This window comes from Anguilla anguilla, chromosome 10 (genome assembly GCF_013347855.1).
Source record: "Anguilla anguilla isolate fAngAng1 chromosome 10, fAngAng1.pri, whole genome shotgun sequence".
NCBI classification, from domain to species: domain Eukaryota; kingdom Metazoa; phylum Chordata; class Actinopteri; order Anguilliformes; family Anguillidae; genus Anguilla; species Anguilla anguilla.
The window spans coordinates 15,653,257-15,670,021 of record NC_049210.1 but is presented as its reverse complement, the minus strand read 5'-3'; the positions used below and the strand labels follow the sequence as shown (position 1 = coordinate 15,670,021).

General features: G+C 41.5%; 1 protein-coding gene across 2 annotated transcripts; it reads right to left on the bottom strand.

Annotated features, from left to right (window-relative positions):
- Window positions 1-29: 29 nt before the first annotated feature.
- Window positions 30-13,052, bottom strand: ppp1cc (protein phosphatase 1, catalytic subunit, gamma isozyme). 2 transcript variants are annotated; one of them, XM_035379250.1, is made up of 7 exons: window positions 12,733-13,052; window positions 4,128-4,259; window positions 3,379-3,609; window positions 2,901-3,005; window positions 1,961-2,184; window positions 1,386-1,520; window positions 30-1,288 (listed from the first exon to the last, which is right to left on the bottom strand). In XM_035379250.1, exons 1-7 carry the CDS (start codon window positions 12,785-12,787, stop codon window positions 1,199-1,201), a joined length of 972 nt encoding a protein of 323 aa, XP_035235141.1. In that variant the 5' UTR covers window positions 12,788-13,052; the 3' UTR covers window positions 30-1,198. The 2 variants fall into 2 exon arrangements, with proteins under 2 accessions (XP_035235141.1, XP_035235142.1); XM_035379251.1 differs by lacking the exon at window positions 12,733-13,052 and adding an exon at window positions 11,146-11,194.
- Window positions 13,053-16,765: the final 3,713 nt, after the last annotated feature.

The window sequence follows — 16,765 nt, the reverse complement described above, 5'->3', positions numbered from 1 at the left end:
AGGCTTATGTGCAATAGGTGAAAACGTAGATCTGTCAATTTTTTTATTTTCCAAATAAAACAAAATGGGAGAACCTCCGTTGTCCTCACAATCTTAAACAAGTATACAAACGTTCAAAAGTGGGGGAGATTTACAAGATATTTCCAAGATTTATGGAGTAGTGATAACAGGAGATGAAGGTGAAATGACACCCCGGTTGAAATATTAAGTTACAAATGACATAAACCTGAAGAGAACCAACAGTTACATCAGAAAATAGGCATGCTTTGAAAAGAAAGTGGCACCTTGAGATTTGGACTTCTATGGGAACATGCAAAAAAAAAAAAAAGTTCTTATTTTTCCACACACCTTGTTCTTTTGGACAGGTTTAATTTTCCTTTGATAGTGAATCAATGTATTCAATAAGTAGAAAAGAAATGCTTCTTAAACAGTTCAGAAAAAAAGTCCTCAGAGTGATAGGTATTCGGGTGATGGTATTTCAAACCCATCAAGAGGAAATGAGTTCATGTTATGCTCACATACCATAATTGTATTGAAAGTAAAAAAGGTCAGTTTAAATAATGTCTAAAATTACACTAAGAACTCATTTCAGAAAGAGATATACAATCTGGTAATAACTGCTTTATTTGTGTGAAGAATGTAGTACAGGAAGTATTTAAAATTCATTGATAACACTTGAATAAATGTGATTTATCTCATTTTTGGATGATAAATATAAATACATGTGGAAAGAAAAAATCCAACTTTCTAATCTAAAATCCTTCTGAAAATAGTCCCATTTCATACTCAAGGGCGTGACTAATTTCACATTTCATGAACTCTAAGAGCTTCCACTGTTGATCTTGAGAGTGTGAACAAGTGTTTAGGAGTGATAGTTTAAAACCCTTCTTGGCTTCAAACAAGGCATACATCAAATCTGGACAATGTTCTTCCAGAGTGTGCTCTACAATGTGGCAAAAAGACCGGCTGTACTAGAGTGCACAAACCTCCAAAAGTTCTTACGGTGGAAACAGCCATTTAGTCAAGCAGCAAGGAACCCAAAAAAAGCTTTGCTTTCACCATCTTGGTTCATGGCCATCTCAGTTTTGGCTGCTAGAAAGCCGTCCAACAGTTCATTGAAATTGAGAGACCACTAAACCACAAACAAAACATCCCAAGCAAACAAACAAATATTGTGAGGCCTGCTCTTCGCAAACTCTCATTTCTTGGCTTGTTTGGTAACCATGTTCCGAGGGGGTGTCACCGGCCGGCTAGCGTTTGGCTTCTTCTTCTCCGCAGGTTTTAGAATCTATTCACAAAAAAAAAAAACATGTATTACTCCCCACTTTCCATGTGTGATCTACTGAACAAAACTACAGATGTAAACCACTGGGTCCGTTAAGCACCTGAAAAGAGCACATGAGGGTTTCATCCACGCTCATCATGGCCCCTGCGTTGTCGAACTCCCCGCAGTAGTTTGGAGCAGAGAATAAAGTCACAAGTTGTCTCTTGGCAAAGAATTCATAGCCATCTTCCACAACCTGTGGGGCGAAAAAAGTATCACTAAGTATCACCATATGACAGCTCTGGGGATGGGAACAAACTGTAACACAGCACATTCATTACACGGCTAAGCTCACTTCATCCCGCATTCTTTGGCCACTGGAGGGGCAGCTATCTTTAGAGAGCACTGTAACTTCACCCTCTAAGGACAAACCCACAGCGATTCATTTGCCTTTGCGTTGGGATGGTTTTATGCCTCCAGGTGGTAACGATCAGGGACTTTTGATTCATACATACAGTTTCTTATTGCGCTTAAATGCTGAACTCAAACAATCCACTGAAGCTTTATGGTAGGGTTTCTTTGGATGGATTTACAGACATCTGGGGAATCCGCCGGATTCAGGACATGGGGGGCAGCGTCCAGCTGACTGACTGAATGACACTGTTACCTGCACTCCGCACAAGCAGATGCCCCTACCTGATGGGCTCGACAGATCAGATCCAGGTCGTGTTTGTGCAGAAACTTGGCCACCACTTCGGCTCCGAAGGTGAAAGAGACCCCCCGGTCGTTCTCGCCCCAGCCCAGCACGTCCTTATCGGGATCGGACCACAGGAGGTCACACAGCAAGCCCTGGTCTGGCACGTCGGTGGGGCGCATGATCCGGCGGATCTGCTCCATGGACTGGAGGTCTGGAGACAGGCCTGGAGGGAAAGCACATCGCAAGGCACCGATGACCGGAGGGGTTTAGCACCGAGGGGAAATTCACACATTCGAAAAAAGTGGCATAAGTAATGGTTTTTAATGGGGGCTATCTGATGGTACGTGGCAGAGAAGACCGCATGGGAACGTAGCCACTACCTGTGTGACCTGAAAAAGCTCTACTTCTCCTGTACTTTCACACAACCTACTCACAACCTACTGGATAACTACTCCTCTGAAACAGGCAGGCATCCACAAAACAAAAGAATGCCAGTTAGCTACCTCATTATCAACTTTTCAGGTCCCTCGATGTACGTAGATATAGCCAGGGTTACACTTATGCAACTGTTTTTCCTGTCTGTAGGAACACTGAAACTGTTACAAGAAAGTCATATGAGTCAAACTGATCCACTGAGCAGCTTAGCTGGACATGCAAGCTTTTATAAACAAACCTTCTTGACTTATCACAACATCTTTCAGGCCACAGCTGCAGGGGGAGAGAAAGAGGAAGAGCGCTCCCTCGATTTTGAACAGATCCAAACAATCGTTACACTATGGGCCACACAAGGAAGAAACCACAGAAACCATGGACTCTTGTTTCACAGCAGGAAATCGTTTAAAAACAAGGCAGCCAGGTGCTCTTTAAACCACATTTTCAGCTTCCCTGAAGGAGGCCAGGTTACACCGAGTCACGCTGTACCCGTGCAGGAACACCTACCTCCGTGGCAACAGAAGATTTTCTCATCCACAATGGCAGCAATGGGCAGGCAGTTAAAGCAGTCTGTGAACGTCTTCCAGAGCTTAATGTTGTACCGCCTTTTACCTGGAAAACAGGTGGACACACCGGTCAGTCAATCAAACTTGACAATCAGATCACATTGTGAATCGCAAAAATTCACAGTACGGATATTCCAGCCAGAACAGAGAGTGGACACAAAAAAAATGCATTTAACATGCCCAAAAAAAAGTTACAATTCCCTGAATCCATCAAGAACACAATCAAGTTGAAATCATGACTAGGACTTGATGTTAATGTCCTCTTAAATGATTATATGTAAATATGTAAAAATACTCAGCCTCTACTGTTCTTAGCTTCAGCGTCACACTGGCCTCTGACTGCATTATGCAAACGCGCTGCGCTACAATGCTCACTCGGAACGCTCAGTACTTCATAAGCCATGGCTGGGGGGACTCACATTCATCATAGAAGCCGTATATTCTGTTGATGGAGGCGCACTCGTGGTTCCCCCTCAGAAGGAAGAAGTTTTCGGGGTACTTTATTTTGTAGGCCAGCAGCAGGCAGATGGTCTCCAAAGACTGCTTCCCTCTGTCCACATAGTCCCCCAGAAACAGGTAGTTGCTCTCCGGTGGGTACCCTCCATACTCAAACAGTCTCAGGAGGTCATAGTACTGGCCGTGGATGTCACCTGCGGGAAAAAAAAATGGGGATTAGCTTTTTTTTTTGTTAGCCTTTTTAAACCAGTTTTCAACATTTTTGTTTTTCTGCCAGTTTGAAATACCCAACGGTATTAGTCAGCCAGCTGACATGGTCAGGAGTTGACACCAGACCATGGGGTCCATCCACACACTTGAACAGGACGAGCCACCTGGCAGCTCAATCCCACAGTATATTAATTCAAAGACCAGAGTGTCAATGTGCATGCTCTAACCAAATCAACAGTTCCCGTAATTACAAAATAAATAAATTAAACATGAGGGAACAAACAGGACAGACTTGAGTAACAGGCCCCAAACAGGCAGGAACACAAGAGGATTTGGCTTTGGGCTAGCATTCCAGAGGTCGACAGCTGTTGTGTTGTAACTGTACACTCGGTACAGAAACAGTCGCTCGACCCGATCCGAGCTCCGAGGCTTTCTGGAGCCTGTGTACAGTACTGCGTCTGTCGTGTTTGCTCCAGGCTGAAACACTGTGCCGTTTGCCCACCGCAGATCTTGAGAGGGGCCTCCAGCTCCAGCAGGATGGGCTGGCTGAGGAAGATCTCTCGGGACTTGAGGCACAGGCCTCTGATCTCGTTCTCCTGGAGCTGGACATTCTTCCCAGGCTTGGATCCCCGCACTGAAAAGCACAACCAGAAAGACGGTCAGACCCGTTATCTTTATGAAAAACTTTTCGTTTCGTACACATTCTCTCCTCGTTGGAAATAATTATTTGTCCAGGAGTATTTGTGGGCCACTGTCACTGCTCTGTCTGTTCTGGAGGCCATAGATGAGTAAGTGCAGGACTCATTACGAGATTGTGGCACGTCATGTCCCTTTGCCACACAGTTAGAAGCCAGCGTCTCAAAGCAGGACGAGACGTCCAGCAGCCCGTCAGCCATCGCCTTCAACACCCACCGTGCCTCCTCCACCACCGGGGGGGCCAGAGGTGGGATCAAACCTTCAGCCAGCTCAGCTGTACGGCCCAAGTACTGGCAACCAGGTCCCCCACATGTGAGTGAAGCATTCATGGATACCAGAAATCACTGGGCAGTTACTGACTTATATAAACCAAAAGAAAGTTCTCCATGGCATAACACTATTTACTGACAACACTTCAATCTCTAGACCACAAGGAAGTGAAATCACCAACCATGCAACTTGGGCACAATCCTCCACTATGTCCTCTCTCTGAATACCTGCAGTGCTACCAGTAGGCCAACAGGTACCTTACAGCACCTCGACAATACTGGAGTCCAGCCTTCTGAGCACAACCACCCCAATTCAGAAGTAAGTTTATGCGCTTTACTGCAAACAGACTAAAGCCCCACAAAGGATGAATAATCAAACTCTGATGTTGACATTAAGTTCCACTGCTGACGCACCCAGAGTTACACCACCTGAATGACATCACCAGTGTCCCTCCGCATGCTAATACTGAACCTTCCTCCATACCCAGGGCTCTCATACTGTGCTGAAGTAGGTTAGCGCTTCTGAAAAACTAAGGGTTTGCGTTATTTCCTATTAATAGGCCAGAGTGACCTAATTCTAGAATTATAACTCGACCTCTAATGTTCCTAGTTAACGAAGGCTTCAGAACTTGTGGCAATTGATGGTTGATGAGGAATAAGAAGAGAAGTGATGATCACTTTTCGGAGCAGAGACGTGACACCAGAGTCACCAGCTATAGAGGGGCATGGTTATGTCTATGTGCAGAAACCTACCCGAAACAGGCATCCACATTAGTTGATTATTTCAGTATGGTCTTTAAACTCATACGCCTTATGACCGAGGATACTGTAGCAGAGTTGCATCAGTTCCCAGGCAATCAGAGATAAGGCAAAGGTGATGTTGTATTGGGATATTGACATTAAAATTCCCTGCCAAACTGAAGACGGCCCTTTCTCATTACATTTCATTACACAGGAGACTAGTGCGCAATTCCTTCCAAATCAGAACACCAAGCGGAGAGGGAACTGCCCTGAGAAAGTGCTGTTCTGGCACACCTCTGCTTTACCTCCAGCTTGTATGTCTTCCTCAGCGGAGCCTTCCTCCCACCACAGTCCTATTTAAAAGTTAATTGCACTGCCCGCGCCTGTACAAGTCATAAGCTAGATGGCGGCTTTAAGACAAGCTTTTCATCTGAAGTACCCTCTATTTTTAAAAGGGCCTCTAATTACCACTGCACTGATGCTGAATAGCGCAGAAGTAATGTGAGCTGCGTTATCAACCAAAATGCACAGCTGTTTTAGTACGGTGCCATTGTGTGCGTTTAATTTTCTATATGGACGTATACATGCATGCCTAGATGCATTATTCATTTTTCTTCTTTGCACCAGGCGAGTAAATATAATCCAGGATAAAAAGAATGCCACACAGAGATAATAAGAATAAACTTAAAAAATAGTTTAAAGTCAAGCTAGCATCTGAAAGGCACACAGCCTTTTAACTGCAAATTTTGATACCAAAAATGTCTCCTATACAGACTGTTGCCTGACTTTTCCGGCTATAATGTTCAACTGCCTTTGTGCTGAGCTAAGCTAAACAATGCAGAGCTTTAAATTTGGAAAAGTTTACAGCACACAGGACACACCTGTTCAGGGTAAACAATGACTGCATTTTCATGCATGCAACACACCTTGCCAATCTCCACAATGAAGGTTAACAAACTGCCAACTTCCTGTAAAATAAGTGAAAATGCCATGCTCAAAAAGTAGCCTAATCACTCATCACTTAACTGCCTATCATTGTCAAACTCACAAGCAAAGCTATACAGACTCAATAGCTCTCCAGACTCGCACTCTCTGCTGAATAACAAAGTAACAAAGTTAAAGTACTGTTATACAAAGAAAATGTTACACTTTTCCTTCATAATAAAATGCTGTCTGTGCTCATCTGCTTCCATGAATGTTGAAACTTGATAAACTTTGTATTTGAGTGGTAATGTAAAACAGGGGCTTATCAGCATTAGGCAATATTACCAGCCAAATACGGGATTTGTGATACCAGCCCCTGAGTTTCCAGATTGAGCACCCCTAGTATATACAGTACATTTATTTCAGCAACATATTACAATACTCTCCCTTAATTTCACCCAAATTTGGCTAACATATCTGGCTCTGGTACGAACGCGGGCATGCAACTCCGGTAAAAGCAATCAAAAGTAATACGACAAGTGAAGTAACTTCCTGTGTAGAAAATGACAGAGATGGGACTGTGAGTTGCACAAGGCTCTAGTTGAGACAGGTGAGTCGAAGGGCGTTTCAATCGCTGGAATTCTTTTGAGCATGGAATTCCAAAGCGCACCTTTCAGAAGTACTCAACTGGTGCCACACAGACCTGCCAGGACATTATGGGCTTCTAATGACTCATTAAAAAAGTAATCAACAAAATATTCTGTCTTCCAGTCAAGTTCCCACTCGTACAGTGGCATGAAAAAGTATTTGCCCCTTCCTGATTTCCTCTGTTACTGAATATTTGTCACACTGAATGGTTTCAGATTTTTACACATAATGTAAAATTAAAACAAGGGAACCTGAGAAAATGCAAAACACATTTTTAAAACTACTGTTTATTCAATGAAAAAAGTTATCTAACACCCATATGACCCATGTGAAAATGTAATTTCCCCCTTAAACTTCATAACCGGTTGCACCACCTTTAGCATCAATAACTGCAACCAAACGATTCCTATAATTTTGTCAGTTTTTTACATTGCTGTGGAGAAATTATATCCAACTCTTCTTTGCCTTACTGCTTTAATTCAGACAACTTAATAGGTTTTCAAACATGGACTGCTTGTTTCAGGTCATGCCACAGCACCTCTATTTGGTTCAAATCAGCACATTACTAGGCCACTCTAGTTTGTTTTTAGCCATTCAGATGTGGACTTGCTTTTGTGCTTTGGGTCACTGTCTTGTTGCAAAACCCAATTATTCTTCAGCTTCAGCCCACAGACAGATGCCTCGACATTCTCCTTAAGAATTTTGTGGTACAGCACAGAATTCATGGTTCCTTCTACAATGGCAAGTTGTTCAGGTTCTGACGCAGCAAAACATCCCCACACCAGCACACTACCACCACTACATTTCACTTTTGGTATGAGGTTCTCACTGTGAAATGCTGCATTTGCTTTACACCAGACATAATGGGACCCGTGTCATCCCACAAGTTCCACTTTTGACTCATCTGTCTATAGAACATCCAAAAGGCCAGGGGATCATCCAGGTGCGTTTTTTTGCAAATGTAAGATGTGCATCGATGTTTCTCTTGGTTAGCAGTGGTTTTCGCCTTGCTGCTCACCCATGAATCCCAATTTTGCCAAGGATCTTTCTTATTGTGGAAACAGAAACACAGACCTTAGCTGAGGCTAGAGGCCTACAGTTATTTGTATGTTCTTCTGGAATATTTTGTGACTTCATGGATGAGTTGTTGCTGTGACATTTAGGCAGGATGGCCACTCTTGGGAGATTCACTGTTTATTCATTGATCCAAGTATTTTCCATTTGGAGATAATGGCTCTCACCCAGGTTCGGTGGAGTCCCAGAGCCTTAGAGATTGCTTTGTAACCCTTTCCAGGCTGATATATTTCAACAGCTTTTTTCGCCTCATATCTTCTGGAATTTCCTTTTATCGTGGCAGGTTATGCTTGTATAAACTTTGTCTAATGTTACATTTTGTCAAAAACCATTCAGTCTTACAAATATACAATACTAAAAGAAATTGGGAAGGAGCAAATACTTTTTAATGGCACTGCACTTCAATGGACCCTTTCCTGCTACTAAGTTACTGTAGTGGCCTCAGACTCATAGTTTAGTCACATATGTGTGTGAGAACCATACTTCAGTTTAGAATAAAGGGGAGATGTATCTCAGCTCATCTGCAATGCGGTGCTCACAAAACAACTGTCCTGGACCAAACAAGTGTCTCCCATGAACACATGTCATCAATACAGCCAGGCCAATGAAAACCAAGAAAACCAAACTAAGAGGGGGGGGGGGGGGGAGGGGGCTTGAAGAAGCCATTTCACATGGTAGGATTACTCTTACCTCATTTTCCACCTGGCTCATAGTCAACAGAGAAGTATGCAATGTTGAGCAATATGAGCTTCTGACAGAAAACAAGAAAATTAGCTAAAACACAACTTAGCACAGTACACTCTGTGCAGAAATGGCCAAATTGTACCATTACTGAAAAAAATGGATTAATTTAAAAAATAAAAATATCCTAGTTACTTTTAGTCCGTGTTGAACAGCCAGTCCATTTTATCACTAAAAATGTTTCCTTACAAAAAATAATAATAATAATTTATAAAAAATAAATAAAAAATTTAATCCACAAACCAAAAAAACCTGTAGACATCACTGTGATGTGATAAGGCATAGTGTACTGTGGTACAGGGAACAAGGAACAATAGGGAGTGCACAGTATGAAAGTGGAACCTGCTTTCCATGGAAAAAAACCCATATTACTACATAGTAACTCCAATGGACAAAGAGTGAGCAAAACATTGAGCATTCAACTCCTTCTGGATATACTGAATTAGTGTTACACCCAACAAAGATCAGTGGCAGTGGTCAGCAAAGACAGCAGCTGGTTCAGAGTGTGCACATGAATAGCAACTAGCCTACATTTTCTGTTTTCAGAAAAAAATAATACTGACTAAAGGAGTTATATTAAGGAATGGCAGCATGAGGATTCTGTGCCAAAAGTAGAACTACGAATTTAGAGAACAGCTGTCCCCATGCCTTAATAAAGAAAGCCTTATTTGATTAGACACAGGGATGCTCAGTCACCACTCACTTCCAATCCCTCCATTCATTCTTCCTCACAGCACAATAAACGGCCAATCAATTTAGTGTGTTATTTATACGCTGTATCTTCATTTTATTTGCTGAAAATAAAACAACTGCTTATTATGTGGAAACTGAATGGATTTAGAATTTTGAAAAGGGCAAACTCCGAGCTTAAAAAGAACCCAAACAGAAAAGAAGATACACTACATTTCCAAGTATGTGGACACCTGAATATCACACCCATATGTACCTGCTGAACTTCCTGTTGAGATCCACAGTCCTGCATATTGTTCCAAGTCTTACATTTATCTTATGCTACACAAGAGTACGATGCAGTAGCAATTAAATGGAACTTGCTTTGTTATGCCAGGAATCCTTTTCAGGAAAATTCAGATGAATTACCCATCACAAATATTTTGGTTTCAAGGATGTAGTGCTTCTTTAAAAAATAAAAAAAGAACTCAGACCTGTTTCTTCTCAAAACAATATGCATTGTTGCAGTAGCCAGTGTGAGAAGCCAAAGATCAGGTTGAGGGATGTGAAGAACACATACACCACTGAGAATAAGGACTTCACAGACACCATCCAACGCCTGGCTTGCCTGTTTTTGTAAACCTCATCAACAGGACTTGAAAATTTCATACAGGTCCATGACAGAAAGCAGTGACTGCACCCTTACAATAGATAAAAAATAAGGTTCATGAAGGTCACGTTAAAAATAAGTGCCACTATGATTCCAACTTCATCACCTTCAAGAAAGGGGCCATTTTAAGCAGGCCACGGTTACGTAAGTGAGTGCATTGGGAACACTTGACGCATGTGCTGTACAGAAGATAAGAGATTATGACCCATATGCACTTCAGCGACAACAGTGTGAGAAATGTTGCCTGGCCAAACAGTGTATTTCTTCAATTACTGCTGATCAACAAAATGTACATACAAAGGCTCTTGTACACCAGGGATGAGTACGGTTTAACTGTTTTAGACATATTAAACAGAACTACAACATAACTCAGATAATTCACAGAAATATTTTGATACTTTTCTTAATATGGTAAATGGACTGCATTTATATAACGCTTTTATCCAAAGCGCTTTACAATTGATGCCTCGCATTCACCAGAGCAGTTAGGGGTTAGGTGTCTTGCTCAGGGACACTTCGACACGCAGTGACTCACAGTGACCTTGACGTTTGACCACCAAAATCTAATCAGTTCATCCTTGAGTCCAAGTGGACGTTTATGCCAAATTTGAAGAAATTCCCTCAAGGCGTTCCTGAGATATCGCGTTCACGAGAATCGGGACGGACAGACGGACGGACGGAAGGACAACCTGAAAACATAATTCCTCCGGCCACGGCTGTGCCATCGCAGAGGCATAAAAACTGACATGTCAGCAGAACTGTCCCACTATAACTGCCTCTCCTCCCAGCTGTGGATCATTTCCCTGTGTGAATCAGCCTACAAAGGAAATGTGTCACACTCGTAACGACAGAGGTTGGCTGCGTCTTTATAAGATGACTCATGGCTAAAAGCTGTAACTGCTCTATTGTGTCTACGATTCAAGCTTATCAAGTTCTGGTAACAAGTTCAGCATCTGGACCACTACAGTTCCACGCAGTTACCTAATGGCCACTTTAAAAGAAAAACAACTTTGTATGCAGCAGAAGTGCTTGACTGACACTAATGGACAGATATGTGACAGGGGGACTTGTTTATACACACTGCTCACCTGCATCCCATTCCACAAAAGAACCTTTACACATGACAGAAAAAGTAAAAAGTGAAACACTGGCAGTATGTCCTAAATTATGTACACACAAATACAACTGGAATTCAGAACTGGTACAATAATAAAAGGTCTTCAGTACACGTACTTACATAAAAGAATCCCATAGTATATGGGCAGGTAAAGTTGCACAGCAAGACAACTGACACATTGGAGAAACCTCAACTAGGACACCTATCTTTCTTGTGTTAAACATCTGTAACTAGATGTACTAGACTGTACCATTGACTCTGGATCATTTATATTCTATTTTGATAAATACTTAGGGTATGTTCACTGGCCGACTGTGTAGCTAGCTACCCATGTCTCTTCAATTATTTCCGTTCCCACCAATATAAAGTAGGGTTGAGGGAAGTAAACTGCCTGCCAAAGTAAGTTAAACTGGGCCATGTTTCACCAGACACCTTGCACTGCCGGGATAGCCATCTGGGAGTCAGTAACATGTCGTCTACATGCCATTTGTTTAGACTGAGAATCCACAAACAATGCTAGCAAGCAAAGTAAATATAGCAAGCTAATAACAAACTAAATGGCAGATACGTGTCTTAAATTGATAACATTAGCTAGCAAATAAATTCGTTTGGTTAAAATCACACGTACATACGAACTGCAAGATCATGTACTGTAGGAAGCATTTTTTTCATCAGCCGTAAGTCCAAGGGCCCACGCCTCTGACTTAATGTAGTGTCACAACCTATGGTCATAACCACACCTAACAATTGTGTTAACATTGTGCATCTTATATACTATCTAACGTTCTTGCTAGTTTGTTTGCTATTAAAGTGCGTTTTTAAAAGCATTTTGCGATGCTGTTACACAACTGAGTTATGGAAATTGGGTCGTTCCCCGGTTGCAATGTGCTCCCTGGAACACTGTGTTTACTGTACTGTACAATTCAGTTCTAGCCAGCAATCGGATGGCTCAGTCATACTTATGATAATTTCCAGCGACATTACATGCTACTTCGCTAGTCTAACGCACGTTAACGAAATAAAATAATACGGTGTGTCAACCATAGGCTGTATCAAGTATAACGTTAGCTCCAGAACTGCACCTATCTAGCAAGCTAACTAGCTAACTGTGAAATGTATTGGGTAGCCATCATACGTTCAACATCCATCGCAAGCTCGCAAAAGTAGCTATTTCGATTATCAATATAAATGTTGCCATTGATCCCATGAGTTAGTAAGTAATCGTCTAGTTATCTTACATTTTGAATACAAAGGCTTTCTTGCACAGGGCTGGTTGCTAACCGGCGCCGGTCGACACAACCTTGGCGGTTGTAGCAATGGAAGTAACGTTACGTTAGCTTGGCAGCTGGAGTTACCAAGCAGCGAGTATCATACTGAGCTCGCGAACGTTAGTCTAACTAAGTGGCACATTAGCAGCTGGGTTAAGATGTTAAGGTTATCAATTTTGCTACATTAAACAAGACGACAAAAGTAGTTGTACAGCTAGCTAGCAAACTAGAAATATTTAATGTTTGGCAACATTTTCAAAGAGCTAGCAAGTAGATATCGCCCTTCTTACCTTCCAGAAGGCGCTGAATGATACTGTCAATGTTCAGTTTGTCGATATCGGCCATAGCTTGGTAAAAAAGATGAGAAAAATAAAAACCGTTGTCTATATGATTAGTTTGCTATTTAGCTACGCTTTCTAAAATCCTGTATGATTCTTCACTCTACAAAGGAACACACAGTTCCGATTTATTTGACACGGGACACTTCTCCTCCCTCCACTCCAACGTGTGCTTGAGGTCTGTGTACCCGCTTCCTGCCTTCCTCTACTCAGTTGGCGTAGTAATACTTGAGCCTACTTCTGCACGTTTTATCTGGTGAATGCAATGCAGACAACTGAGTACGTCGCGCGGCTAGCTTGTTGCTCGTCCGATGAACGAAAAAGTGCACGTATTCATGTTGGCGATTTTCCAAGATAAGAAAGCTTAGGACTGCTCGGAGTTATTTGTGATCCGATTTTAGCGAGAACGTTTTTGATTCAAAATACATACACGTCAACTTGAATACCAAGTTATCTTAAAAATTATTTAAATATATGGCTATGGTAATGATAATCCAACGAAGAATTAATGTTGGCTTTGCATTATTTGCAGTCGCTATTCTGCACGCCCTTGTTAGGCATTCTCTGTGGCTTCTAGTGTGTTAATTAGGCTATGCATCGGCTCTCTTGTGAATGGAATAAACAGACACAGTTCAACAACCTTGCTAGTCACCTAATTCCACTGCAATCACTAGGGGGTATGCTCAGGTTTACTTTGCTTCGCTCGATAGCTTTTGTTTCAGCCTACGGTAGTAAACAGTTTGCCCGGCTTCCTGAAAAACATCTATGAACATCTTACGCAAATTCAGGACAACGAAGGCCTACAAACACAGCGTGAGCCACTTCTTTTCAGTCTTCAGCGAACCTGCAGAGCTGCGCAACTGTTGCACGAGAGGGCTCCACGCAGCGAACGCCGGAGCCGATTGGAACCATCTGTCCTGGAAGTTGGCAGTAAGACACAGTGTCTTATACCACGGTCAGGATTCAGTTTCCATCAATAATGGCCATTACATAGAAATTAGTTCTGAAAGATTAAATGTAACCCTGAAAGTTACATTTATTAAATTGTTTAAGCAGTTTTTCTTGATGTCTGGCAAGCTCAATTTTCAATATAACCCAACACTGACTTGAAGCAACACGAATCTGTTTATTCTTTCATTGTATTATTTCATTACTTTATATCATAATCTGTGTAATAGTATCTATAGTATTTTCATTATATTTTTCTTTTTTCAATATACACTCATATGACTACTCCAATGAAATAGCCAGTTCATGGTAGAAGCATTTTAAGAGGTATGCTTTATACAGGAGGAGTTAACTGAAGCCTGTCATTACTATCTATTCTATGCAGATCTGTTTATATACATACCATGTGATACATTTCACACTGTAGTTAAATACATCATGTCTATATACAGTAATTTTATGTTATAATTAACAAAAACTATTTATTATACTACATAAAACTCCTATTACACTACCATCTGTGCACATTTCTTGATTGTGTGTTTAGAAATGGGGTGGTTGAGATGGATTTAATTTCATGCCTCTTTCTGTGGGGATGAATCAATTCATGAGTAGCACAGAATATTTCCTGCAATGCTGATGTTGCAAGCCACAGATTATGTTATGGCTTGACTCAGTGAGTTCCATAGCATATTTCAGACTGTTTCATAAGTCAGTCTCTGGTACTTTTATGACCTAAATAACATTATCTACAGATCCATGCACATTTGAAGTTTTGCCAATGATAGCACATGCCATGACAACTGGAAACTGACAATCCCCTGCCATAGACTCTTTTTCCATCTAAAATTGCACTGGGGAGGGGGGGGTGTGTGGATGCAATGGCATGCAAAGAGACTGGGTGATGGTCATGCAAATGTATAATTTAAGGATAAAATGAAGATAATTTGAATGTTCATTTTAATGTTCAAACATGTAAATGATGCAGTGTAATTTGGCCTAGAAAGGCCTCCCCTTTGACTTTTTTTTTTTTTTAAATAACTGTAAAATTTAAAACAGAACAGTTGTTTTAAGATTAGACTATAAGCCTGGGAAGGCAGTTAAAGATGAGCACAAATCTTAAAGGGATAGTAAACAGTCTATAGGAATCAGCTTGAGGCCATCTGCTTGGTTTCCAATGAATAAATGAAGATGTATTTGTAATTTTAAGATTACTGTACAAACACAAAGCTCAAGGTCTGCTCAAACATCACATACAGTCACATACTGGCATTTTTAAGCACACTTTGGCCAGCCAAAAGGATTACTTACCTTGACTGACTCATTAACTCATTCTAACTGTTGCAATACAGTAACTGTAATACAGTGCACATTTAAAAATAGAATACATTAGATTGCCTAAAATGCAATTTTGTCCCCAGCTGTATGTACAGCACAAAATGTTGCCCCCAAAATAGGAGTGAACATTTAGGACAAGAGGCCATACTAGTACCAGGGTAAAACCACTGAATGATAAAGCTGCATTGGACAAGGAAATTGCCGTACCCATCTGTGTAACTCAGGGGTCCTCAATCTTATTCAGAAAGGGCCGGTGTGGGTGCAGGCTTTTGCTCCAACCAAGCAGTAACACACCTGATTCTACTAATCAACCCCTTGGAATCTTTGCGGAGCACCTTGATTAGTAGAATCAGGTGTGTAACTGCCCAGTTGGAACAAAAGCCTGCACCCACACCGGCCCTTTCTGGATAAGATTGAGGACCTCTGGTGTAACTTATAGGCAGAAAGACAGGGAAGACAGTACGGTTCCTCCCTTTCTCTGTAGTATCACTAAGTGCAGCATGTCCAAACTGAATTATGTGAAAATGATTTTTTGCATGCAGAACAGAATCAATTATCACTCTGATGATTGATTATGTCACTGGTCACTCAACCAAGAACAGGAGATTATATTTTAAGGAGAAAGACTGGAACAGGCACGGATAACTTCAGAACAAACCTGGAAATCCAGACAGGAGCAGAACCAGGCCAGCTATATGACACCAGCACCTCCTGCTGGGCAAACAGTGTACCAGGAATACCCAGCAAACTGAGCTGGAAGGTAAGGCAGAGCAAGCTGGGGTAGTCTTGCTTACAGGAACTGCGTAGTCTCCCCCTGATGCAGCATTCTCGTGTGTGAAGTGAGGGTGGGAGAGAAGATGAAGGTCGCAGGCAGAATGCAAATTCAGTAATTCCTACACATGTATTAATTTTTGTTCAACCTGTACACAAAGAAAGTAACAGGGAATTAAAACAGGTATCATAACTGGACAGTTGCATTTTGGACAGATTTAGCCATATAGGAGGAATAAAGGAAAATACCAGTGCCTGCCATACTGAAAATGATATGCCATAAAATTGGCTAAAATCTGTTGCTAGGGATATTGCATGCAGAGTTCTACTCATGTGTGTATGGCTACTAAAAATGTATAAATTAAGATCTAATGCTTATACACTAGTGATTGGTACAGAAGTAACAGCCAAAAAAGAAATACCCTGATTATTTGTGTGGAGAAAGGTCAGCGAAATATTGTCCAGGCATTCAGGCAAAAACCCAAAGATATTTGGTTGAAAAGTGAAAGGACTACGACATAGCCAGGCAATATATGTGGAGTTATTTTGGAGTGAGCCCAGTTGCACGTATGTCAAGACGTCTCTTAACATAGATGTCCACCCCTTTAGACGTCAGTATTGCTTTTGATCACTGAGACCGAAGCTATGCTTTGCATCTAGGTTTAATCTTAAATTTAAGTTTTAGCATTTGAAAATGTTCACTGTTAATTTGAATAAAAGTTTATAAAGTCTCAAAGAGGGATCAAAAGTACTCCATCCAAGTAAAATGTCAGAGTTGATTTTTAAAGGCATACTATGCAGGATTTGAATCCTGACCTGGGCCTCTCAGCGTGGAGTTTGCATGTGTCCGCGTGGGAGACTCCAAATTGTCCGTAGGTGACTGATGTGTGTGCCCTGTGATAAACTGGCGACCTGTCCTGGGTGTATT

Bases quoted from the DNA above. Each gene is read 5' to 3' on its own strand.
- ppp1cc (XM_035379250.1), bottom strand. From the start codon at position 12,787: ATGGCCGATATCGACAAACTGAACATTGACAGTATCATTCAGCGCCTT. The intron at 2,185-2,900 runs GTAGGTGTTCCT...CTTTCCCTCCAG, and splicing joins AATCTTCTGTTGCCACGGAG to GCCTGTCTCCAGACCTCCAG. The intron at 1,289-1,385 runs GTGCTTAACGGA...TTTTGTGAATAG, and splicing joins CCCTCATGTGCTCTTTTCAG to ATTCTAAAACCTGCGGAGAA.